Source organism: Falco rusticolus, chromosome 4 (genome assembly GCF_015220075.1).
Source record: "Falco rusticolus isolate bFalRus1 chromosome 4, bFalRus1.pri, whole genome shotgun sequence".
NCBI classification, from domain to species: Eukaryota; Metazoa; Chordata; class Aves; order Falconiformes; family Falconidae; genus Falco; species Falco rusticolus.
Window position 1 is genome coordinate 25,400,850 of NC_051190.1, and position 27,532 is coordinate 25,428,381.

Sequence of the window (27,532 nt, forward strand, 5' to 3'; positions counted from 1 at the left end):
TAAAATACCCGGTACGAGAGCACTTAGAGGGCACTTGTCGATGTACGAATTTATGCCAGCTGCCACACAAATGGAGAAATCTTCCACTTAACAGCTAAATAATACATTCACCTCTAACTCCTAGGAACTGCCTCTTCGCTCTTTTAATAAAAACAGATGTATAAAGCTAGACAGGTTACAGTATTTGAAATCCACAAGAACAGCATACGTGCATTTTGAATGACAATACTACAATATTAAAATGCTACTTGTACCAGAAACGTTTATATTAGCATCACCTTCGTTACTTCCATTCCCAATCCTGAACAGAAGAAAAAAAATGAGCACTATTAACTTCCTCAGAAAGTAGTAGTCTTATAATTTTACATGAACGCTGGTAGCTACTTCAGCTGGTACAACAGCAGTTTCTACCTTAGCTAAAACAATATTTTTGAGCCATCCAAACCACGCTTGAAACCAAGAAAAAATCTCCCTACCCACCCCCACCGCTTAACCAGGTACTTTTCTGAAAGAAGGAACATAATTCTGAATTATTTAGCGATCCTATACTCTTGTATTTTATCTTCAGCTCATGCACAGAATAAATTATTTAAGACATTAACGTGATGGAAACTTGGAAACTAATGAAACATTAATTTGCATCCTGAATACAAGTAGGCAAAACTGTTGAAACAATGAAAGAGCCATGTGCAACATAAGCAACAAATTTTGTTCCTATAGAAACTGTTGCAAAGTTGTGTATCTGAATCTCATAATGTCTGTTCTTCATCAGGGCTGCCAGCTTGAGTTTCTTTGACAACTCTAAATTCCTGCTAAACTTCCTGAAATACCCTTTTAATAATAATGTAACATTAAAGTTGGAACTTAATACTTCCATCAGTAAACACTAGGCTTCCAAGGAGAAAGAGAGGAGAGGAAAAAAAAAAAAAAAAAAAAAGCCAAGACTTATTTTGTCCTTCAAAAGAAAGGTATTTTCTTTCAATTTGAAGATTGCCATCAGGTGGCCTACTGAGCAGAATCACTGCCCTCCTGTCTTCATGCTATTTTTAGCCATCTGCTTCTGCAGCCATGGATGCCAGCGAACATAAGTACAGAGGTCAAATGTTCATTCAAAATGGATGTTATTATTTACAGCAAAGTATTTTACCATTTTCCTCCTTCACTGTCTTTTCAGATATATTTAATTACTTCAGAACAAACCTAACACTTTCACAATTCTTTAAATCTGGTGTATTAACTTCAAAGACTTATGGCAGGAATATACAGAAGAAAACAAATGCTTAGCCTGTACTCAAATGCAATTCAACGCACTGCTTTAAAAAGGGTGCTTTAAAAACACAAATCGAGTGTTTGTTGATTATAATACTCTTCCAGAAATTTTATTGAGTCCTGGGCCTAAAGACAAACATAGGATTCCCACCTGACTGCAGTGACCAGAGCCAGGCTGGAAGGGCCAGGACCTGCACGCAGCCCAACGAAGCCCCCAGGACGGCTGCACGCACAGGACATAAGCTCCCATTACAGACATCGGCTGTGGGAACTAACGCTCCTGCAGCCACCACGCTCTGGGAGCTCCCTCTGCCTCAAGGGATCAATTCTCCGTAACCAAAACGTCAGTGTCCTCTAAGCAGCACACAGAATCCCGGCTGCCATCACTCCCTCCGCAGAGCATCGTCACACACTGAAAACCTATGGGTCCTACTCTTCCACATCCCCCCCTTCATTTAAAGACACATACTAAAGTATACACTGCACTTCAATAAAATAGACATAAACATTTCCTCCGATACCTAGTAATCGGTACTGCAGTCCTCAGGTACTGCAGGCAGGACAATCAGTGCATTATTTTTTTTAATGTGGAGAACCAGCCTCCTCCATTTCAACCTCATGCGAACTAGGATGCTTCTTCAAACGTGCACCTCAGTAATGGACACTTTCATTGGTTTCTTTGCCTCTTCTCAAGCGCAGTATGTCTTCTACTATTTTACTACCTTCATGTCAGAACAGCACTTCAAACACTTTTTGATTTTTCCAACAGTAATTGCATCTTTGCTAAGCAGGGCTTCCGAGCTCCTGTTTCTACCACAGCTCAAGTAAGTATTAAATTAAACCCAATGTTCCCAGAAAACAGGGATTCAGCAAGCACTCCACACGATCACTTACGCAATTATTATCCACTTCCCAACTAACAGGTTATGAGTTAGAATTAAAGAGAAAGTGAAAAGAATCTCTTTTTCCCCCTTTATAAAAGCCAGTTGGAACAGAGAGCTGTATAAAGCCCACAAACATTCAGAATAACTGCAGTGTTCCCAGCCTGCCACCGAACATCGAAATTACAGCTTTCAGATACTGTCAACTTGATAATTTTGTCAGGATGAACCCTCCACATGCAACAGTTAGTTAAAACCAGACACATCAATTACTTGTCTATCCAGCGTTCCCAATGCCCGTTACACTTAAGAGTATTTGGAAATGAAATGTCAAACAGATCCATTATGTGGATCTACACGTGGTTGTAACTTCAAGTGTTAAAAGTGTTTGTGCACTTTTCAAACAAAGCAAAAAAGAGGAAGGAAAAAAAATCAAATAAGGGAAAAACTCCAGGTATTATGTATGTGCTTGGTGTTGTGTAAGTAATTAAGAATGGGAAAATAGGAAGAACAGAAGACTAATCCCTGGAACAAAGCCTTAGCCATTACTCTTCTAGTCTTTTGTGGTCACTGTTTGAAAAAGTGCAACTGAAGTTTCAAGGATCCCATCTTTTAGTTTTGAGAAGAGCTTTCAGGTGACCCGTTTGATTTAACATAGTTAAAAATGCAGAAATTAATACACTGAATAGAAGTAACTCTAAAGTAACTTACCTTTGATTTTTTGTTCAATGGCCTAGAACAAGAAAAAAGAAGTGTCAGTGATTTGTGCAGATAAGAGAACAAACACATGTGCACGTGCCACTTCATAAAGCAACATTAGCTTTTGACTTCCCTCTTTTAAAATGATTTAAAGTTATTTAATTATCTACTTCAGAAGTGTCTCTTTAACCAACCCATGCCTATTATTGCTTATGCTTAGAAAGCTGTTTAAATGTTATAGAAGACAAAATTAATTTGAAAGATAACTACATGAAACAGACTGAATTAAACTTGCAAATTAACATGTTTTAAGTGAGTTAAAAACTGCCTGGAAGCAAAGAACCACCACTACTTTTATTGCAGAATATGGTAGGGGAAGAGGGAGGGACCTAGAAATTTAAAGGAAGTAAAAAGTAAACGCAAAATCTGCAAGTACTTCATTTCCAAGATTCAACTGGTGACATGGCCAAGATGAGAGATCTATTTGAATAAGATTTTATCAGAGGATAAAAATGGGGAGATAAACATTTCTTGTATGGAAGTGCATCTTAATTGTGTGGTTTTAACTATAAAACGTAGTGAAACTGGTTTCATAAAGGACCTCTCAACAGCACAAATCCTAGTTCTTCCTATATGAAACTAGGGTTTTCTTAACCATCGCTTTAAAATGCACTAGTGCCAAAGCAAAATGAGATTTAATTTTCTGTGGCCACTTTGGTAGCTGTACACAACCCTTTTTAATAATGATACCACATATATTCATAGCGTGCAATAAATCTGCAATCATACTTAAGCAATGATTGTCTATAATTAAAACTGTGAAGAGAGAAGAAATAGAATGTGTGAATGCAAAAAAAAATTATTGATTCACTGATTTGATGCTTGGCTAGATTCAGACATTAGCCCTGGCTAGGGCTGACGACTGAAACTTTATTAATATGACTCTTCAGTGTCACAGCCTCACTTCTCTTACAGAAATCAAGACCATTTAAGAGAAAAAACTTCTTTTTCAACTTACTAAGCTGACAAAAAGCAAGGACACATACAAAAATTTAAGTTGTACCATCCAGTAGTTAAAAATGTAGCCTCTTGCTCCCAAGATGCACATGAGCATTCTTGTGGCATCCTACTCTTTTGTGCACAGAACCTACTTAAACTCCTGATAAATGCCACACACTCAACGTTTTGCTACTCTGAGAATACAGCACGTCAATAAAGACACATGGCTCCTGAGCAGTCTAGCAGGTACTCCACAGCAGGAGAAAAAGAGTAAGCAAAACTTCCCATTTTAGGCAAAGGTCTGCTCTCTCCACTTTCAGAAAACTATTTATGCTTTCATTTCTCCTAATATTTCACTCACTCAAACATGCCTTTCAAACTCATAAAACGCTGAATTTTTGAGGAGAAAGTCAGCTATGAAAAACCACTTATTTAAAATATTCAAATTCTGCAAGTAAACCAGTTCCTTTCCTGTTACAACTTTTGATTAAAAAAATAATTCTGTAACGAAAATTAGCTATAAATTACAATTGAGGTCCAAAAATTATTATGCAGCTTTGCTGTCAGCTGCTGAAAAGAACCTCTCATTCTAAAATATGAGCACATACTTCTTCTTGGAGTATCCCTCCAGTACTATTTCACTTAGATTTGTTGCAAGATCAGACATAACTCATCTTGTACAAGTGCAAAACAAACGCCTTTATTTAGGCTAACAAACAGGGAGAGCTGAGTACTGATTACTTGACTATGTAATAAATATCTAGCATTCGTCAGTAAAATCAAAGAAAAACTATTAGTTAGGTTCACTTTGCTACCACCAGTTAGCAAACAAACCTGAAATGGACATGTTTTTAAAAGAGATTTACAAGCTCCTCTCAAGCTTAGGGTCAATACTTAGAAACAATGTCCATGATTAATATCTTGACAGTAAACACGAATTCTGAAGCGTTTACAAGCATTTCTGTGATGTTTCCATCCCAAATCACCTTTACTGTCAATATTTTTGGTTTTCTCCACCTTCCCTAATACAAATTATCTTATGACATGTTTCCTTACTGAAGGATAAGAAGATATATATTAAAGTGGCGACCCAGCTGAAAGCCACCATCTTAAAAATAATTGGTAATTTTATTCTACTAATAAATGCACTAACACTGAAGAAGTTTTCAAACTCAAAACTGCTTCAACTGACAATGAGGAAAAAGAACGGTCATCTCAGAAGAGTATTTAATCTCTGAAGAAACTGTACACAAAGCCAATTAAGACGTTCAATATGTCAGTTACCACTAAGTAACTGACAGTTCATTTAAAGCTTCGAACATTAAATTAAAAAGAAAATGCTTCTGAAAACCTACAACAGCTAAACGAGTATTTACTTGTGATGAAACAAAAGTAACCCACAAGCACTAGTTTTTATTTTTTTAATGTTTGACATACCTTTTTTTGAGCAGCTTCCTTCTTCTTCTTGTCTTCTTTTCTCTTTTTCCTTTCTTCCATCAACTGTTCTTCCTCTTCTTGCACTAAATCCCTGAACCACACAGTTTGTAATTAACTCTCCCAAAATACAATCTGTACACACTTAGATTCATTTTAGAACAATTATTTCACAGTGATAGAAAAGGAACTGGGGAATTTTACTTCTAATTGGATAATATTTCTGTAGGGACTATGTACTTTCACTGCAAACCACAAGTGACAAAACTTTAAGAACATATGCAGCGTCAAGCTACATGTAAAATCTTTTTTCCAAAGCTCACAACGAAGACTTGGACATTAACCTGATTCAAAAGCCAGTGTAAATTCTGACGTTATGTGAATTTGTATGACCGAGCTCTCGCATGTCACTGCTCCCCATTGTCACACACGATCAGCTCTGACCCAGCACAGAGTTTGACTACACTCAGCAGGAGCCCAGCAAGGGGTTCCTCCCCAGCCACGCAAGCCCACTGGCATCAACGTGGGTGCCCAGGCAGCCATGCAGGTATCTGCATCACTGCACCCATCTGCCAAGAAACAACTGCTCCGTACGCACTTCCCTGCCTGAGCAGCAAGCTAACTCAGTTGGCTGTACATCTGTATGGATAGTACTGCTGAAGCAGAGGGCCCACGAAGTAAAGGAACATGAACTTGAAAAGCATGGTTGGACCAGAGCTTCCAATAGCCAAGCAATTTTAGAGCAACTTAAATGAGCAACAAAGCTGTAACTTGACAAAAGTCGGACACACACCCCCCGTAACTGAAATTCACTTAATACAATGGTTTACATCCTAAAACAGAACGCTTAGCAGCAACAGCACTTTCAGATTACGCTGTTTAAAAACAGACTTCAGCAAAGGCAAGACAAAAAGGAGAACACAGAGTAAAAAAAACCAAACAACAGAGACAACCAAAGATATGCACTCATACTTGCAAGTTATCAGGGTCAGTAGGAACTCGTATCTGATACAAATTTCATGATAACGAAAATAAACTGTTCTTTGAGGCCATGCTCCGAGAGGTGCAGTGATTCTTGATAAGAATGAGAACAAACTCCACACAAACACAACTGACAGAAAACACTGTGGCAACAGGCAGACAAAAAAGCATTTGGGCCAATGGTGTAAAAAGCTCATAACAACAGGGATGGAATGTGCAACTGAAGATCAGTTAGTCATTTCATACACAAGAATAAAAACAAATGCTCACAGAAAGAAGGGTTCTGAAGTTTAGAAAGTAACAATAAAGCTGAACATACAAAAATAAAACAGTGGCAGCAGTTTGCTTTTGTTAGAACACTAAGAGGGAGAGGGAACATACTAATATTCAGTTACTTTAAAGTTTGAGATTCAGGGAATAAAGCATTTTTGTGTACTAGAAAGCCTACCTGCAAGGCTCTTCTTTACCCTTTAAGGGTCAGGAATGTTTCTACACTCAAAACCTTGGCAACTTTTGGTCCACAAGCCCTGACAGTACAATCAGGTGGACAAGATTTAAAAAATAGGTTGAAAATGTCTTTCCAGACCTCTTTCTGAAGCATGCATCTAGGTTGCAACACACGTTCCTCTGATGTCCTGAATCCTAACCCCAGCTCCACTGCACATCCTCTCACTGGGCAAACCACTAAATTCTACAACACTGAACGGGATGTGAGAACAAACTCCAGACTTGTTGAGTGAGTAAAGGAAGAAGACACCAAATTTACTCTTTGAACAACCTTCAAAGATTAGTATAAGTCCTCTTTTTTACATTAACATTTCATACATAACTGGTATTCTCCCAAATCTGCACACACTTTCTGATCTGCTGCAGCTCAAGTAACAAAAGCTACTCAGATTCAGCTACTGTGCAGATGTCTGGACAGTGAAACTGCTTAAGAGTCACAAAGGTTATTTACTGTGGCAAAAGAAAAAGCTGAGCAACAACTGATGGAAGGGCATTTACACATCTGTTTGTGACAAACAGTCTTGCCTGGTGTCTGTCTCCAAAATTCAGCTTTGAATGTGAAAAGCTGTTTTTATCTTTGCCATGCTGTTCACATACTAAACAAGGCAAAACAGTAGAAGAGATTTTATTACACCATTACTTTGATTGCGTTCAAATCTCTGTTTAAGAAGTTACCCTCATTCTATGGCACATGGTTGCGTGCACTCACATTATCAAACAAGACAATCTTGTTATACAAAACTTTGGTGAGAAAATGAACTAACAATGCCAGTAAGGGGCTGTCAAGAAGCAGTCTACTTCTGCCTAGAAACACTGAGCTCCTTTTTAATCCCAAACTACCCACAACTACAAATCTCCAGTTTCAAATAAAATATACATGTCAGAAGCAGTGCCAATTGAATACAGTAAAACACAAGATACTCCACAAGTATTAAAACTTTCATTATTTATTTAGATATATAAATAACTGGTTAATTCTAACACAGCTCAAGTCCCTTTCAAAACAGGCACAGGCATCAGTTTTGTGGTGGTTTTGGGGGTTGGTTTTGGTTGGGGGTTTTTTGAGTTATTTTAGTTTGGGGTTTGGTTTTTTTTTTTTTTTTAGTTTTTTTTTTTTTGTTAAATCCACATGTGACCTCCAGTTCCCAGTTGCCCAGTTCCACTGTGGCAAATTCATATAACTTCCTCACTTTTTAATTAGACAAAACAGCACTTCTTTTGGCACCTGCCTCTCATTGTAGGTGGTGCCAATGTAAGTAATACTAAACAGCAGCTCATCAGATCTTCTCTTTCTGGTAGCCAGCAGCTTATTGTATTTTGCATTCTGCATAATGCTGCCATTCTTTTGGAAGAGCCAAGTACAACGCAACTGCTGCCCATTTCAGTTCTACCTTTAAACTTTAAAACTGTTCTTTTGTCCTGTTGTGAGAGTCTTCAGCAAGATGCCAACAGCGGCTCTCCTCCTGGTAAAGATAATGCTGTAATAATGATATTTGTAATAAAATGTCAAGGCTTGTGGCCACTATTATTAATACTAGTTTCAAACAAAAAGAGATATGGTAGTGTTTTCACATGACATGCACTGTGAAAGAAAAAAGCCAGCAATACTTAAAATATCTATAGGGCACAGAAACTTCTGAGACTATTAACATCAGTACACAAGACAAAAAAAAAAAAAAAATCATATGACTGCATTTTGGGTAACTGAAGAAGTTCTCAAATCTATTTTTATTACTGTTCACACTACCAGACAACAGTTATGCTTTATCTAGATGGTAAAAAAAAATAAAATCAATTTGTTCGGAGGGAGGAAAGCTTCATAATCACAAAATTAACAAGTATTTCTTTACTTAATTACAAATGTATTTTCTGACTTCCCTCCGTAAACAAAAAAAACTTTGGAGCATGCCTACATGTATCTGTAAAGCAATTAACAGAGACAGAAGTCAGTTTTCACATCTGCTTGCAGAGATCTGTGTTCTCACTGCAAATCCAATTTCAATCTCTACTTGTTTCTTTTCTGAGCGCTCCCTTCTGTCGGGGTAACACTGATTTATTGTATATCCAGCATCCCTCTTCTCCCCTATCACTTTTTGAGTGAATGTTACAAGTACTCATCAACTCATGCTGCATGTGTTAACAAAAGCAGTCTGGCACTGCAGGTATTTTACCAGAGGTAGAGCTGCAGCACATGTTGACAATAAGCAGTCAAACACCACTAGTATTCTTTCCACCCTACATATACAGTAACATACTACAGACCGACCACCACTCTAAAAAGTTTCCACAGACCAAATTTTGTCTTTTAAGATTTTTTAATAACAGCAAGTAACCATAGTTATTTCTTTTTTTTAAAGGAATTGTTTCTGATGTGTTAAGATAAAAAAAAAAATCTAAAAATGTAATTTCCGAGACACACACACCCCTCATATTTTAGTTGCTCAGCATGGCATCACAAGCCATCAAACACAGCACAGCTATTTTGCATTTTATCACAGTTTTATCATCTGGCTGCATTCATCGAGGACTGTCTTACTGCAAAAAGCAATCTTGCATTTGTAATTAGGTCTGAAAAATTATTTCACAGACAGCTAAGAAAGGTTAGTCATGTAACTACAGAAAATGGCTACAGTTGGCCAGTTTCATTTAAAGCAATCCTTTGGACACTTTACAAATTTGAGGTAGTGATCAACATGCAGTGATATCTGTGCACGATAAAGGTGATACCTAAGTCAGTTTTGTTCCTCGCTTGCATCCTGAGCATTTGTAACCAAGCTGAAGCTGACCCTTAGTTTGAGTTAATTTGGAATAGTCCAATTTTTAACAGGCAATTTGAGCCAGGAAACAATACAAGAAACATGTAAGTCTGAAATCAGTCTAGAAAAAACAGTGTCTCTAAATCACAGTTCATTCTCAACAGAATACACAGTTTGTTTACAGTTGACTTCTATACAAAGAAGAGTCACTGATTTGCTGTTCAGGAAGACCGTATTTCCTGAAGTACCATTAAGAAGAAGAGACATCTAATCCAACTGAAAAGGCCAAGTACTGTATCTTCCTCCCATGGCCAGGAAAGTTGTGTCCACAGCCCTTCTTCTCTCACAATCTCATTGCTTACTGCACAGCTACCTTGCACGTGTGCTGCTAGGCTGGCACCTCCCAGAAGCACAAGTTGAACACACATGTTCTATGAGCCATTCTCTGCCCACCTTGTCCCAAGATCACCCCAGGAAAAGCACAATGGCAAGCAGGCTGTGCAACAGGAATTCCCGTCACCTTCCCACGACATCTTTTCCAAAGGTTACTCAGATCTGAGGAAGAAGCAAGCTATGACCCAGAGTACTCACTATTCTGGTTGCTATCCTTCCTGGGGTCTTGTGCCCCCAGCTCTACCCAGCAGTGGGGGTGCACATCTTCATGTGAGACAGGATGAGCTGCCAGACCTTAGCAAGAGATGACACCCGGAGAACAGGCTGTTGCTGTCAGACGCAGTCAACCACTCTGAAACCTGCCCCTGCAAGGCTGCAGAGCCTGGGGGAAACAGTCCAGCTCCCTCCTGACTGCCACCTGAATTAATCATCCAAACAAGCGAGCCAAACAAGGTCTGTGGGCACAGGTTAAACACCTTGGATGCAGTACATGTATCAATGCTGCAGGATGGTATGTTACCTAGGACTGTCTACTGGACCAAAAGCTTATTTACAGGATTTCTAATAACCTGCAAAGAATTCTAAGAGTTCAGAAAGCCACTAGCACTTTGTTTTGCATAACAAATTTCAGTGCGTCACATGCAAAAACTACATTAACTGAAAATCTTTCTACATTTAGAAGAAAGCTATAGCACTTTAAAGTGCAAGTAAAATGCAAAATAGTATTTTCATGGGGGGGAAAGGAAAAAAAATAAGTCATCAACCCCGGTGCAGCTAAATCAACAAGATTACATTTTGTTTTTAGAATGCAGATGCTAAAAACTAAGATACCAGAATCTCTGGAATATTCTACAACAGCATCATTTTTTTTGCTTCCACACAGGAACTACAAAACCCCTAAATTATGACATTGTGATCATTCTATTTTCATGTATTTAAGAAAACCAGATTTTAGGTTATAAAGACAGCTTAGAACACATTAAAAACCCCCTATAATCAGTATCAGGATCCTAGGTGATCCCTCAAAAAAAAAAATTACCCACCTGTAGTTCATGACAAGTTTTTAAAAGAGTATTAGATTACCATTATAACGTTAAATCTCAGTGACTGGAAAGCAAAACAAACCCATTGTACAATTAAGTAACAACAGTAGTAAAGCCTTTACTGCCCATGTTCTTCACTGAAAACTGACTTTTTCAAGAAAGGCAGTCCTGTTCCCACTACCCTCTTACATAAACATAAACCTGAAATACAAATTCAGAGTTGCCTATTAAGTCATCACAGTCTAAAGCAGAACTCCTGAATTTCCATCTCTGACAGCTGAAAGCGCAAGTTTCCTTTATTCTTTCTAATGCAGTAATACACGGCCCTCTCAACAGACAGCAAATGGTAGTATTTATGCCTCAGATTCCAACACCCATTAGAACATATAACAAACAAGCTACATTTTTAATGCTACCCCTCCAGAAACAGAAGTGTTAAGTAGTATTTCCCATTTATCATCTTAGACTTTAATAGCTAACCTATTCTTGCTATATTATTCTTTGTGTACAGACTAGCAGCAGCTTCACGTTTCTTATGGTGTTTGTTACTTGCTGTAAAGTAACCAGTCTCACAGCAAAAAGACAAAGCCAGAAAATTAACAAATTCTATTTCTGGGTTTTTCTCTACATCCAGGTAGATTTAATCCATTGACCTTGTACGGCAGAAGTGTTTGTAGCAGCACGCTTGGTCCATCAGCTGGCCAAACAAAAAGCAATGACTGATAATTCTGATTCATAACATGAATATATAAACAGACCTCTATTATTTCCCCTATCAGCCATCCAACTTTCACTAAAACACATGTACAGGGAATTTCCTTTTCCTCCTATATAATTGGATTAGCTTGTTCAAGGTTAAATGGTCTTAGCAGAAATGCAAACCTTATTTTTCAATTTAGATCAACTGAAAATAAAATACACCATACGAAATTCACATTTGAGACAAAGGCCTTCATCTTAAACAGCTTAACTTGAAAGGTGCTTTATTTTCAAGTGAGACCAAATATAAATGGATCTTGATCTCAGGAGAGACTGCACATTTGATGGCTCTGAGAACATGCAAGTAGAAGCTGCTATTATCAGCATAATTTTAAACACTGTCAGATAAATATTTACCATTAATTATTTTAAAATCTTTTTTCTCCAATTGTGTACCTCAGCAGAATTCTTGTTTGTGTAAGAGGAGAAACAAACTACCAAAATACTTTCCTCAAGACATTTAAAAAAAAAAAAAAAAAAGTACTTTTTAATCTTCTAGGACAGGTATCACTGGCAAGACAGAAAGCACTTTGCAGTTCTGGGTGATTTTTGAGATGAAGTCTTTCACTTCATTACCATCACAATCACATGCCATTAAACGAAAAGCAACTACATTCTTACTTCTACAGTCAGCAGTCATTTTTACTTCTTTGTCTGAAGTTTTGACAGTGCTAATTTTATTTTTGTATGGCTTGATTTGTTATTTGGCTTGTGAACTAGAAAAAAGCTGCAATGCTCCAGATGTAAACATTCCAGGTAATATTTGTATCAAAACATATTTTACTTATTACTTTAATTCTTGAAAAAATTTGCATTAATATTTGATATCACAAGCTTTAGCTGGGCATTGTAAAAGTATCTGGGCCGAAATAGATATATTTAAACCCTGTTCTTGTGTTACAGAGGAGGAGGATCAAGTACACCCATGTTTTCCCTGGAAGACATACCGAGGATGGAATAATTAGTGTCTGTGCAGCATGCTATCTTTGCTATTATAATACACAACAGGGAAACATGTTATGCCACAACAAAATTACAATTCTAGTCACCTCACTGAGGAAATTACGGTTACAAGAAAAATTCTGACACAAATTAAGATCTCAGACATAGCACTGCATTATTATGATTTGAACTCAGTATTTGTCTTTGAGCGAAAGCATGTATTACTTGCACACAGCAAATTTCCACACCAAACTAAAACAAGCTGCCATTCACCGTTAATGCCAGTCACCTAGCATTCACCAAACCCAAACCACCTACGCAACAGAACTGCATTTGCTGGCTTTCTGGACTCTTCAAGCTAGCGCTAACAGAACTGCCTCTTCCCAAATGGTGCTGAAGATGCCAGCAGGGTTACCAATGGCCAAGTACAGTGTTTGCTAGCCAAGCAGACACCTTCAAAACCCACTTTCAACCCACACTAAAGTCGCTGCCCCACAAGATGGAGCTAGCACATTTTTAAAGACTGCTTCCATCACCAACCAATGCTCTCAGAAGCCTCGGGGCTGTGAAGGGATTCTCCCTCAGGTACAGCATGCTAGGTGTCCTTTGAAGCACTTCAAAGACTGGTTTTGTGTGGTTGTGATGGCCCCCCATGCTGAACACATTCAACGACCAAGCCCTGCGCGGGTCTCAACCAACAGCGCGCAGAAGGTCCCGCAGGGGCATGGACAAGGGAGACCGGTTAAACAACTAGCCAGCCTCTTAGGGCCCTGTGTTAGTAGCTGAAGATAAAAAGATAAAAATGAATTTTTATCTTCTACCCATATACTACATGGAGTAAACATAAAAGTAGGAATTAGAAGGGCTTATACACAGTGGCTTTTGAAACCACTCCAAGATTTCCAGTGACAAATATAGAAAATAAATTTTGGGGAAAGTAAATATAGTCCTTTCTACCATTTGCTTTTCTTCTAGTTATAAATTAACTTGTAATGCTACAGGTGGAACACTGGCAGGTAACCACATTTAAGCATCTGAAACTGAAAGGTCTTTTACAGTGCTGCAAAGATAGCAAACATGCACACAGCACTACTTATTCAACCTATGTCTGATAGCCTCCAGACTTTCAAACATATTGCTGAGACCAAGTTTTGATTAATTTTTCTATATTCTGACAAGTTCCCCAATCTTTACATTTTATGAAATGATGCAATTACATACAACTGCCAATAGAAAATATTTCTCAGTTTCTATAAAATAAACAGCTAGCTCTTCTACTAAGCCATCATTATACAAGAATCAATTACAAGATGTTTTTTTACTAAAAGTGGACCCTCCAACTCCTTTATCAATGCTTCCCACAAAACAGTGTACTACACCAAAAGGATCACTCTTCAAGTTTATGGAATAGAAACCAGTACTTTTAAGTTAACAAAAAAAAACCCAACAAAAAACCAAAACAACAAAACCCACCAGTGCCTTAAATGGAAATGCTCTGGCAACTAAAACCACTCAGCATATTACACAGGAGCAAGGAAAGCCTCAGGCACTGATAACAAAACAAAAACACTTATTTACAGATGTGGTGTATGGCGTTAATGCTTTCCAGCTATTAACATACAGAAAAGGTGTTGCCAAGCTAAAAACTGAAACAATTACTTCAATGAATATTTAATCAATGAATGCATGTCAGCTACATTCTTTTTTGCTTTTAAATACCTCAGTCTTTGAATTATCACCTTAAAAGTACAGCGATAGACTTCCAACTACCATGTCTACCACTACTGATTACCTGGAACACACTCACCTTTCCCATTTTCCTAATACAGAAGCTAGCTCGACAGAGCTATGTTCCAAACTACAAGCACTATAAATACGCCATAGTTCTGGAACAATGTGTGTTACAGTTCCGCCCTGAGGTTTCATCTGAGATGTTCACTGCTACATAAGCATACAAAAACGTCTTCACCAAGAAGTTTATCATCTAAATACACAAGACTTCAGTAGCAGCAATAAATAACCCCTATCTTAATTTAACAAATGGGAAGCCAAAGGCAGATTAAACTGCTTCTCCATAATCACACTGGTCATATAGGATATCTATAACAGATGCACAAACCCGAAAGATTCTTCAAGTCCAGAATCTTAACCATATGACCACCCATACTTTAGACTGCTTCAGTTTTATTAACACAGTCAAGAAACACACTGCACAACAGGTTTGCTGTAAGACCAGAAAAAAGAAAAGGTAAATGCAAGTTATGTTATGGGGACAACCTGACAATTACGCATGACCTGGAAAACCATGTGTAGAGGAGAACAGAACGCATAATTCTGCCTAAATATCTCTAAAGATCTTGAAAAGTATGAATAGAATGCTGTCTCTCTGTAGTAAACTCTTCCCATAAGAGATTTATCAGGAAGACACCCACACCCCAAAAAACCCCAAGAGAAAATCAAGTGCTTAAATATGAACAGAAACTACATTTCTCACTGTTTCTCTACGCCTCTACCATTGAGCCATCTCACTTTTTTTCTACAGCAAGTAAGGAAAGCCTCATGGAAATATGGTAATTATTCTAACATGGAAGAGTGAAGAAAAAATAAAATTGTACAGTAGTAACTTAGTAGAATACATGGATGAAATCTAGAGGTATACGTGATTATAGGTAAAAGGTTTGTTCTCCCAGAACATGGACAGTCTGCAACCAACGCAGATGGAATCTCCGTAGCAAAAACACAGGCAAATGAAAGCAGTGAGTGAATCTCCCCCGTAATTTGCATGCTTGTGAAGTCAGTCAAAAACACATGTTTGGAAAAAAGAAAAATTGTAAACATATTTCAAATATTTACCTTCTCTCAGTTCCACATAAATGAGGCAGGAAAGCCCTGTTTACCAAACAGAATTAAAAAGTTATTTCTTAGATCAGAAGAACTAAATGGTGATTTTTACTGGTCCCGATTTTAATCAAATTTAACTCTTGCATTTCTCCAGTTAATAATGGACAGTTCTTGTTCAGCAGTAGACTGAACAGGTGACATTTAACTTGGAATGTTATGCAACAATACAGTGTGCAATAGATTTATTTGAATTACTGTCACAAATCATGCTTACTTTTGAGACCAGAAATACTTGCATAGGACCAGGCACGTATGTATTTTAAAGAGAACACAGACCAAATGAAGATTCTTTTCCAAAAGACCAAACAAACCAAATTGCTAATCCTGAGTTTAAAACAGTAATTACTCCAACTGGATAAGCAAGCTGTAATACTTATCCTACAGCAAATCACAGTCTAGGCCAATATTCTTACTAAGATAAAAAAAGATTATTTGCTACCCATTAATTTATAAGCATAAACTCCAAAGGTGACTTCAGAACATACATGAAGCAATGCCAACATCCTATGGATTTTACAGTCTATACATACACTATGCAATTTTCGATTAAGAAAAAATATAGCATACGTCTATTTACCTTTCCCAGGAAAAGATATTTGCACTTTTGCAATTTTGACTAGGTCACTACAAATTTGATAAAAACATAAAAAAATGACATTAGAGAAAGAACGAGGGCTATCTGTTGAGTTCTACAACAGTAAAAGAATTAGTCAGGCCTATCCAGAGCAGGCACGCCACAGTTTTATCAGGCTATGTGCTCACATGATGAAAACTCGCTCACAAACATAAACCAGTTAGTCTACAGGTTTCTAAAAAACAACTGGTATACTAATGTTAACTCAAAACTGGTTCTTAATCTTTTCAATGAATAAAACATACATGTCTGTCAGAAAACACGAGGACCCATTCATTCAGAATTTACTCTGCAAACCTTGTTCTTGCCCTCATCCCCCCCACAGCACTGAGTTCAGGCAGTTCTATAGTTTCATTTCTTGTCACTATCTGCCACGCCTGCCAGCATGACAAGATATCTCCCTTAAGGTCATAAAAATGTGAAGATCTACTGCTTACTAAGACTTGCACCAGAATATCATTTTCAACTTAGCACCCTATCCATCTAAATAATTATTAATTAATAATACTCAAGTATGCACTGAGTACTTTCCATAGAACACTAATGAATTAATTTCTTTTTTTATTATGTTTTTCCTCACAGCATTTTGGTACCATTTTTGGACAGATTACTTAAAGTGTTGCAATTTGAAATCATTCTCTTCAACTGAAGTCCATTTAACAATGACCTTGACATTGTATTTAAAAGCAGTATGCTAAGCGTATCTCAAAGATTCTATGTATGTCAACAACAAAATGGGAAAAATTATTCATGCTTAAGCATATTACCAAAAAAAAGAAAAGGAAGATACACACTGACAGCAGGGGAAAGCCGATCAGTTTTCACAGTGTATTCATAAATGGATCTGGAAGTTGGAGACTGATTAGGCACGGTAAATAAGAAAAAAAGAAAGGTATTAGAAACTAATGTTCTACCAGTCACATTAAGGGATTCAGCATATTTGTAATGGCTCTTGCAGAAGTCCCTTTAAAGGTTCGCTAGCAGAAGTCCCTTTAAGGTCAAATTGAAAGAGAACACAAAAAGAAAGTAGGACAAAAGTCAAAAACAAAGAATGTAAACAGAAAGAGGTACGTATTTGCAGGAAAGTCACCATACCAAAAATAAACGGTGCAGAAGTAATTACTTCTTAAATACAGAAGTAATGTATATTACTGACACAATACTTAATTCAACATAACGCCTAACTCTTGAGCTAGGTAATTGAAAAAAAGAGCTGCCCATTTACAAAGTTCTCCAATATAAAACACATGCTAATGGAAAATTCACCATCCGTAACTCTTCATGGAAAAAGAGGCAAAGGCCTAATGGTTATACAGCAACATACAGTTTGAGTTCAAACCAAATTTCTTGCCAAAACCATCTATCTCTGGCCTCCCAACAAACTGTACAGGAAAAAAACTCAAATCTACCCTTTGTCATTTTTCAGTTCTTGCTACGTGCTACAACTCAGGACAGAAAAGTAAGTTATTTTTCTCTTCAAAAACGTACCCTACTAAAGAAACTCTATTGTAGAACCTGATATTGTTATAATGCAAAAAAAAAAAACCATGCTAAAAAGGTGTTCAGTCTATAGAAATAACTAAATTGCTCAGATTTCTCTATGCAACAGAGGACATTTTCAAATTCAGGCGTTTTTATCCTTACAATTAACATGAGATTAAAGCTCCAGATAAAGCCCACAATGATTTCTAGCCCAAGGCCAACTCTTGTTCTGAACTGTAGGAGTGAATTTAAATGAGCATCTTACCTGCTTAGTTTTCTTTCGACTTCTTTGGTAGCTTTAGCTTCCAATTCTCTGGAACAGAAAGTGATGTTGGTTTCCATGTCAACAGTAATGCAGCACAAAGCAAAAAATAAAACTGGAGCGAGGTTAAGATACACACTGAGCTCCATATGTTGATTTGTCAGGAGGAAACGGGGAGACCGCAGATTGCCAAGTAATCAAATGATATGTTTACCCAGGGACAGCGAGGCGAGCGGAGCATAACCAACACCAGCTACCCTTCGCTACCACACAACCTGTACTTCAGCGTTTCAAGCACTTTAAGGAAAACAATTCTGCTGCATCACTTCAGCCCGGGGATTTGTTTAAAACGCAGCAGCGAGGAAGCCCTCTGTGCCCTATCAGCCCAGAAAGACCGGCGGCTACAAAGGGCTGCCAGCCCCGCAGGAGCAAACAATACCGAGCGCAGGAGGTCAAAGCTCAGCTCCGCGGGGAAAACACCGCTTCTGCCCCGCGCCGCTCCGCCCGCCTCCGCCCGCTCCCGCCAGGGCGAGCCCGCTCCCGCGGGGCGCCCGCCGCAACCCCCCGGCCCCCTCCGCCGCAGGCCCCGCCGGCCCGGGCCGCCGCGCCCCCCCCGCCGCAGGGCCGCCCCGGGGCGCGGAGGGGCTCTCCCGCCGCCCGGCCCCTCCCCCGCCCGCGGCGGCCGGGCCCCCGCTGGCGCCTCGGCTCGGCGGCGCCCGCCCTTCCCGCCGCCCGGCCCCGCCCGCTACCTCATGTATGTAAAGTGCTCGGAGTCCGGCCCGGCGTGGCTGCGGCCCGGGCCCGGCGCTGGCGCGGCGGCTCTAGGCGGCCTGGGCCCGGCACTGCGGAGCGGGAGGGCCCGGCAGCTGCTGCTGCAGCACCGCCGCCATTTCCTGCCTCCTAACCCGGCCGGGTCCGGCCCCGCCGCACAGGAAGGGGAACCCCGCCCCGGGCAGCACTTCCGGGTCGCCGCGCTCCCCCAACATGGCGCCGCGGCAACCGCCCTGGCAACGGGGCGGGGCAGGCGAAGCGCCGTCGCCTTGGCATTGAGGCACCCCGAGGAAGGCCGAGGCCAGCGGCCGTCTCGCCGGCCCCAGGGCAGCCCCTTCCCGAGGGCTGCTCCGGGGGGGCCTGCGCTGAGCTCGGCAGGGGCTGCCGCGGCAGCGCGTGGGGGCGGGGTGACCTTCCGCTGGGCAGGTGCTCCCCCGTGGCTTTGGCGTGGCGCTCTAGTTGTCGGTCATCCTGGAAACACACACGGAATTCCAAGTGCTATCTCATCAAACATCCTACAGAAAAGGACAGCCGTTTCCCCGAGCGGTGCAGGATGAGGCGTAACATAACACGTTTCCACACGTATTTCTCCCTATGTGAGGCAGCTTCCTAAGGGCCCAGGCACTGCCGGCATGCTCGGCTCTGTTCCGAACTTTGGGCCATCAATAACTAGCGAGACTGGTGGAAAAGAAGTGTTAATGTGTGAAGAACCACCATAGAGCAAGAGCTTTCTCTTACCCTTCCACTGACCTGGAGGGAGGACGTGGCAAAGTGCCCAGCACTTGCAAACCTAGCTAGTTGATTCATGCAAGCATATAGCGTAATCCAAAAAGTACAGAGAGATAGCCTAACTTCAAACACGTAAAAGGAAGAGCAAAGAATGAATGAGCCAAACACCGCATTACTGTACTTGCCCTCAGTAGCAACATCCCAGAAATTAATTTAGAAAAATCAAACCAGGCAAAGGACTGATAGGTAATGATGAGAATTCAGAGCAGTAATGTAGAGAAAGAGCGAAGCTGCGAGCAGGCAAAAATTCACGGTAAACAGACCTGCATTCTTACAGGCACTTCCCTGCAGGGAAGGTAGAGCTAGCACTGCTGTGAGGTCTTCATAGCCCAAACACTGCAAAAGTGAGAACTGGAAAATTCCTCAAAATGGAAGTGAAACTATTTCATTTTCATCACCCAAGTCCACAGAATAAATAATGGAATGAAAGTATTTTTTATTTTAAGTGGTTTTAGCATTTTGAAGTGTTGTTATCGGCAGCAATAAGAAAAAGAATAAGAAGCTTGCGTACAGTACTGCCTTTAAACTCATGAGTCCATTTAACACACCTGCATTTGAAAACATCATGGCTGATTTCTACTTCCATTTTTCAACACCTACAGGATAAAATTAGGAAGATGCAGATGCATCCCTCTTCGCAAACTGATAACACAGGCAATAGATTTCTACTCCTAAACTTAACTGAAAAGGAATTCACACCATATCAGGTACACTGGTAGTGAAGATGTATCATACTTGTAGCTACATCTCTGCAAAACAATCTTAAAAAAAATTATTATTGAGCTTATTAGCTCTTGATACATGTTGTCTGGTGGCAGGGCTGGGTTACTTCGGTGCACAGCAAAGCTGTCACTGAGATGGCTGCTTCCTGGCATTCCTGCATTGACTTCTAAAGCACCGGTTGAAAATGCCCCAGCAATCTGCACAGCTACTGTTAGAGGGAATAATTGTTATTGTATGTGCCTACAGTACTGCTCAGGAATTTAATTTTCTTCTCAACTCCCTTCCACGGTTCACATGGAAATAATCATCATCCTGTCCGCTCTATTAGAAGAGCTACTGAGAAAAGTGATTTTGTTGGCATACGGAAGTTCTTGCTCTCTTTTTGCACCCAGCTTGCACGTTATCACAAGCGTTTACCAGCCCAGTTTCAGTTGGCCTTTACCATTCTTATTAGTGCTAGTGAAGAAATGGAGGCTATTTTATTCACCTGTAAAATAAATGAATGCCCTGGACGAATGAGCAATTGTCTTTGGAAATCTGCTGTAGTATCAACTGTCTTTCTGCCAGCGTGAATGGAGTAAAGTATTTTTCAGCTGAAGAAGATCCTACATTATTAAAGATGAGAGTTTATGACAATGCAGCATGGCTGGTAAGGGTACTTTTGTCTTCTTCTGAGAGGCTTAATAATAGTGTGCGTTGCTGTGACTTCAACATGCACATGCATAAACTGATTGTATTATCTTTGATGTACTTAAAAGGGCACTGACAATTTGAAATGAGTTTCTCAGCTTCTATTAATAACTTGTAAGTTAATTTGGTCTTGTTTATTTTTCTTCATATGAAGAAGTTTGGATTGCCATGTAGTAGTGCGTAACTGAAAGCCATTATTTCCTGACATCTGATTCAGCTTCCTGTACTGTTTAATTCACAGCAGCCCCATTTTATCTGTCTTTAAAGGCGCTACGCTTGATGTAGGAGGACTACTGTTAAGTCTGTCCTCAGTTAGGGAGGCTAATAAATGCATTATGTACTCCTGTTATGTCATTTGGTTAACTGTGTTGTGCCACTGTCAATAAAATTCTTAGTCAAGGTTTGTAGCTTGCTTTATTATTTTAGATTGTTCTCTAATTTTATTTATGCACGTGATCCTAGTGACTAGACCACTGCAGTGATTGCTTCCATTCTGCCTCGTAAATACTACAGCTGGTTATACATTGTCAGCAAATCTGCTGCATTAACTAACCCTGTATTACCTATCCCGTCATCTCCTTCTTGCATTAACATCATGATCTTACCTCTTCCACTCTTACAGGTAACACTTTCTTTCAGCTAAGTTCTTACACATACGAAAATGACTGGTGAACTGGATACACCAGAGAAATCCAGGCACCCTCAGATAGGAAGGACATTTTCTTCAAGAAGACACAGAAGGTTGAATTTCACCTGTGTGAAAGACTGTTGGTCAAAGCAGTGGTACTTCATGGCTCATGGCAGCTGAGGAGAAGGAGCACTAGATAGCATCTCCTTGTTTTAAACCCTGCCAGAGCTGCAGAACTGCCTGTTGATTGGCCATCTGCTCGTAATTCAGATTTCACCAGTCAACTTGTCGCCTTGCAGAAGCCAAGGAACAGGCAGGACAGTGTAGCGCAGTACACACCTGAACTGTGCTGGCTGTCCCTGCTTCCGAACAGAAACAAGGGAGGGTGGTGGTGAGCAGCTCCCAGAGGAGCTGCCCACCAAGGAACTGTTGTGAGGCCTGTGCTCTAGCTATGTCTTCTGAGCTCCTGTTGTCCCTTCTGATTCCCAGCTGCTCCTAAGAGCAAGGCAATCCCATGGGGTCATCTCCACAATATGTCCAATGTTAACCACCCACTCTTGGCTTTAGCTTTAGTATGTGTTTATTGAGCGTAAGGTTATTTGGGAGCCAAGCTCTGGGTCATCTTCTCTCCTGCTTACTACAGTTTTTTAGTTCATTCTTTGTCCTTTCATTCTTGTGCTCATTGAAGCTTGGACCTGTGGACTTCTTTGCTAAGGTCCTACTTTCTGATTCTGCCAGCAAAGGGACAGCAAAATAACACCTGTGCATTTAAAAAGGCACATGTAACCATTGGGAGCTGGTTTTGGCTGAAGGGTAGATAAATCCTTACACCGATACATGAAACATCAGCAATTCTCTTCCTCACGGGTTCTCTGTCCTTAGGGACACCATCTTCCCAAGCGGGGAAGGAATGCTCTGGGAGGAATCTGGTTAACGCCACTAGCGATGCTTCCTCCACACCCTGTTCCTGCTGCCCTTAGAAAGGCAGCGTTCACATGCATTACAGCACGTTGATAAGCATCACCTAACATCCACCCAGGCTAACGCCCCCTGCACGTTTCACTGTGGTAGAAGATTACTGGGTCGGGAGATGTTTGCCAGCCAGGCCTGATGGAGACCTCCATCCATCCCCTCTCCTTTCCCTGGAGAGATGGAGGTGTTTGGCTGCAGGTCTGGGTGTCTCCCATGTCTGGTGGCAGAAGCCGGGCTCTGCCTGGCAGCAGCCGCATTCCTGGCCTGCCTGCACCTCTTCATGCTGGCGGGAGGACGAGCAGAGGAGCTGTAGTGTGTAGGGATTGCAGGGGAAAACAGAGCTGGCTGCAGGAAAAGCCCCACTTTTGCAATGAGCTGGGGCTGCCTGCTGCTGGAAAGGGGTGGAGGTGAGGCTCCTTGTGCAGGATAGAGCCTTCCTGACCGGCCGGCACGTCTCCCAGCACAGGTGCGGGCCCTGCTGCTTCCCGGCGCTGACCGCTCTGGTCTAGGCTAAACAGCGGAGGTTTGGGGTTGGGAAGTGCTGTTTGGTGGTGGTAGCACTGCGGTCAGACTGTCAGCCACTTCTGTTGTGCATTTGAGTGGCTCCAAAGCACCATGGTCATACATGAAATTAGAAATCATTCATATAACTATTCAAGGGCAAACAACCTGCCCTGCATCCAGGCAGCTGCCAGAGACGGATCTTTGCTGTTACATTTTCACCACTTGGTAAACATGCCCTTTTGGGCAGTGATCCCCAAATATCTTTTCCCAGCAACAGCAGCCACCATCTGCACCCTGCCAGCCTGGCACACGTGCGGGTCCTCCCATCTTCAGATCCCCATTAACTTTTTAATTAGGATTTTCATATCATCAGCGCAAGAGAATAAACTGCAGGAGACAGAGAAACGTACTGACTGAAAATAGTTAAAAACGAGCTGGCGCCATTTCAACAATTCCCATCCCCTCTACCCTGCCCCTTTATCTGCAGTTTGCTGTCAAGGCTTCACGCAAAATGAAGGCTTCAGCATGGAGTTGGAAAGCCGACATGTTAGAAAATACTTTCCGCTTAATGTCTGGGGAAAATAAAGCAAGGGGCTGCTTTTTTAAGGTGATATGAACAGTGCAGGCCTGGGAATGTGGAGAATTTGCTGTCGATAGCCCTTTGCTGCGTGTTACATTCAGCATCATTATACAGAATGAAGATGCTGTCATGAGCGAAACAGATTGTTTTCAAAATTGCACTTGACTTAAATAATCTAAATGAGCTGATCTGACAGACAAGGGAAAACAGTGTTCTCATTAACACAGAGGCTCTGTGCGTTACTCTGCTAGGAGGCTTCTTTCCTTGTTCACTGTAGAGGCTTTATTTACAGGGTTTAAAAATAGCTCAGCCGATGGTAAGAGGTGCCGGTGTAAAGGTACTGAACAGGCAGTGCTTACTCATAAAAACAATGCCTGCCCAGGAGTCGCTTAGTTAAGTCAATTGGACTGTTCATGTTAGCGGGGAACATTTGGGTCTCTGTCGGATCCTTAATTAGGAGTTAAAAACACAGACGACAAAGCTGGAAGTTGCTAACAGAGAGCGTTCGGCTTGCCTTCCAAACAGACCTGGAAAACAGCTAGAAAAATCTTATGCTGAGGCTCGTGATTAAACAGTCAGTGCCTGTTTCGCAGGCTGCAGCAGCAAACAATCATCAGATCTGTGCTCAGGAGAAGAAAATTCACTGCCTTGCCTCCAGGCTCCCAGCGCCTTTCCAGCATTATCACCGTTACACAGAGTGATCAGAGCAGGGGAGAGCAGGCACTTGGGGTTATTAAATGAGAATTTAATCCTACCCTTTAAATCAGCAAAAAATCATAAAAGATAAAGAATTTCCCCGTGTTTTAAAGCTAGTCCAACTTGCTTTCCCTGATCTGTGTTTGGGAAGGCTGCCAACTGCAAAATGGAATCGCTGAGCCTGGATTTCACTCTGCATCCAGCCAATTACACTGTCCTCACATCCCCGGTCCCTTAAGTGGTGCAGTGCAATGGATGTTTCCAATCTTTATTTATTTACCAGGGCTGCATTGCACTTCAAAAGAAAATCACACCAACGGGCTCATTGCATCTGTTCCCTTTTGCCGGTTCACTGCGCGGGCGTTACCAAATACAGCCCAGTCCAAATTACTCATGGAGGCTGGTAGGAGGGTTTCCCTGGGCTTTGAAGGTTCCCCCTGAAGTGCTGCCACAGCACTGGGGTCTGGCCACCACGTCCCCTAGGCATCACCTGCCGCCACAGCCGGCTCAGCCAATTTTGCCTGCAGCCAGGTCACTGCATGCTGGCATCTCTTGCACAGGTTCTTTCTACCCTGTTTCTAGGTTCTTGCAAAGTAAAAATGACAATTTCAGAAAGTGGTGGGGCACTGTTTGGAGAGCCCACAGAGCTACAACCAACCATCCTTACATCCTTCTTTGCCACCAGCAAGATGTGGATGACCTGTGTAGGGAAAAGTGCTTCCCCCCTTCTTCTGTCCTCTGGTCCCGATAATTTGCCGTGGAGTCACGCAAACAATGATGTTCACAGAGGAAACATCTTCCCCTGCCTTCAATCCACCAGCTACACACATGGCAGAGCACAGACCCTTCCTCCAGGATTAATCCCAGCTGGTGAATTGGTGAGAGAGATGTGCGCCAGTTCACTAGACAAACCACCAGGGCCACGGGAGAGGGACGGGAGCGACGGGAGTGCTGGAGTGCTCACCAGCATGGGAAGACCCTCGGGGGCCGATGCGGGAGGCTGTGCCTGCCACCAGGCAGCTCTCACCTTTGCCCCGGGGACACGCACCCTGCCTGGCCAGGTGCTGCGGTTTATGTATATTTATTCTGCCCTCCATCATGTTTAACAGGGGTAAGCCGCTTTGTAATCAATGCTTATTGATTGTCTAACTCAACAACTGCCCCTTCTCAACACAGTACCAGATTAACAGAAGATTTCACCTATTGCTTTTCCACTGCTCGCTGACAATAGCACAGATGAGTTCTACTCTGCCACAGACTGTTTCTTTTTGTGCCAGCAATATTCTCTGGTTTAGGCTTCAGAAAGCGATTCGTCTGCTGAATTTCCTAATTACAGGGAATAAAATGGGGCCAGGACACACTTTATTGAGCAGCGCCATAGACCACAGCATGAGCTCTGGCACTTGTTACCTCCTGGGACTGTCTCCAGGTGGGGAAGTGTCTTCATGCACAGTCATGTCAGTGCTGCCAGGGAGGCACTGCCAGCAGTCATCGTGCCTGGGCCACGGTGGGCACCTGCCCATGATCTTTCTGCATGACTCTGAACTCCTGCGCTCCCAATTCTCCTGGCTGTACGTGGTCCTAGTCAATAACAATTCATAAATGCACAATGAACCTTCATTGGTCAACAACATTTCATAAACGCACAATGCACCTTCATTCGTGGATGTTTGCAAAGGTCACTGCCTGTCCTGAAGAGCAAAACATGCTACAATGTGTCTTAAAGTTTTACCATATAGATTATTTCCTCTGCTATAGAATTAAAGTAACTTTCTTTAGGCACCTTTAGCAGGAGACATGCAAACAAGTTTAAGCTTTAAGAAAAATGACTTTAGTCCTCAGGCCTGTGCAAAACCTAGGCTCTGGTTCTACTGGCCTGGGTTTGCTTCTCTCTATCTGTACAAATCCAGAGTGGCTTTTCCCACCTCTCAGCAGCAGTGGCTGAGGTGTGAGGCTTAAATGCAGCACTTGTTTTAGGCCATCAGTTGAAAGGTTTTGCATTTTGCTTTTGCATGCCATTCAGCTAAGTCTTTACCTAGTTGGAGACTGAGTCAGTTCTTTAAGGGCAGCATGTTAGCTTAAAGAAACTGCTTTAATTTATCCTCACTATTATTTGTTAATCGGTCCGGCAATGATGTGATATTACACCTCTTCCACAGCAGGTAGGATCAGCTGTGAAGCTTTGCAGTATGAGAAGATGCACGGGATCACAGGCTGCAATGAATAAATGCAGTCACTTACAGTGTCAGGAATGATAACCAAATGCACGCAGAAGTAGCACCGTACCGTTATTTAACACAAGAACAGGCTCACTGCTGGCTCTGTGAAATGGCTCCTGTTCCAGACATACGTGTGCCTAGCAGTGGCTCTGCTGAGGTGTAGTTGCTTTGCTATACTTTTCTTTCACTTAAAAACATTTATAAGTATGTATCCGTGAATCTGAGGAAAAAAATCCCCCAAATCCCACATTTTAGTTATCTGTTCCAGTTGGCTTTTCCAGGTTTGTCCCCGCTGCTCACAGCCCTGTTTGTGGTGTGCCGCCTGCCGCAGCGTGGGGAAGGCTCCGCTCTGGCAGCCCCCACACAGCCACCACCTCCGTGGCAGGACGCCGGTGATGCGCAGCATCATTCTGGCATGGAGCCGTGACCCTCAGTGAGCCCCACGCACGGCTCCGGATCAGCAAGGGAAAGCATGCTGAGATACCCTGACCCGAAAGCAGGCTTCGGTCCCTGGCAGGCTGGTAGACCAGAGATGCGAAATAAGGCTGGCTAGCTGGTTTTTTAAAATGGATAAGCACCAGCTGGCCAGTGTAGATTTTTGTTGGTATGACACTAATTTATTAAGAAATATGATTTTTTTCTTCCCTTTAAAGACAACCTTCAAGCCCTGGACTTGTCTTGGCCATCATTAAAACATGGGCCATGCCTGCACATGTTATTTCAGGGCTCAACACTGCCTCTGCTTCCTTCCTGACTCCTCTTTTGCAGACCCACTGCCCCGTCAGAGCAGTCTAGCCAGCAGCAGCACTTCTCCTCTGCAAGAGAGAGCCTCTTCTCCTTCTGCTTTTAAAAAGAAGGGCAGTTCTGGGCAAGACTTCAGCTGGAAGCCAAACCAAGCCTGCTTTGCACATGTGCTCCGGGAAGTAGCCACACAGCCTCTCTGACAGTCACTCAGGGGCAATTTGGGCTACCAAAGAGTTGAGCTGTGCCTGCAGGTGACTGTCTGCCCTGATCCTGC

At 41.6% G+C, this 27,532-nt stretch overlaps 1 protein-coding gene across 4 annotated transcripts in view; it reads right to left on the reverse strand.

Annotated features, from left to right (window-relative positions):
- The window catches only part of TNRC6A (trinucleotide repeat containing adaptor 6A), a 52,686-nt gene extending 33,824 nt beyond the window's left edge, over window positions 1-18,862 (reverse strand). For 3 of the 4 annotated variants that reach the window (XM_037386426.1, XM_037386425.1, XM_037386424.1), the window contains exons 1-5: window positions 18,692-18,862; window positions 17,946-17,993; window positions 15,517-15,552; window positions 5,286-5,376; window positions 2,862-2,883 (exon numbers count right to left, since the gene is read on the reverse strand). In XM_037386426.1, coding sequence (XP_037242323.1) covers window positions 2,862-2,883; window positions 5,286-5,376; window positions 15,517-15,552; window positions 17,946-17,993; window positions 18,692-18,696 — 202 coding nt within the window. In that variant the 5' untranslated portion in view covers window positions 18,697-18,862. Of the gene's footprint in view, window positions 1-2,861; window positions 2,884-5,285; window positions 5,377-15,516; window positions 15,553-17,945; window positions 18,123-18,691 lie in introns of those variants that run through there. The other variant, XM_037386427.1, reaches the window with a different exon arrangement.
- Between the last annotated feature and the right edge of the window lie 8,670 nt (window positions 18,863-27,532).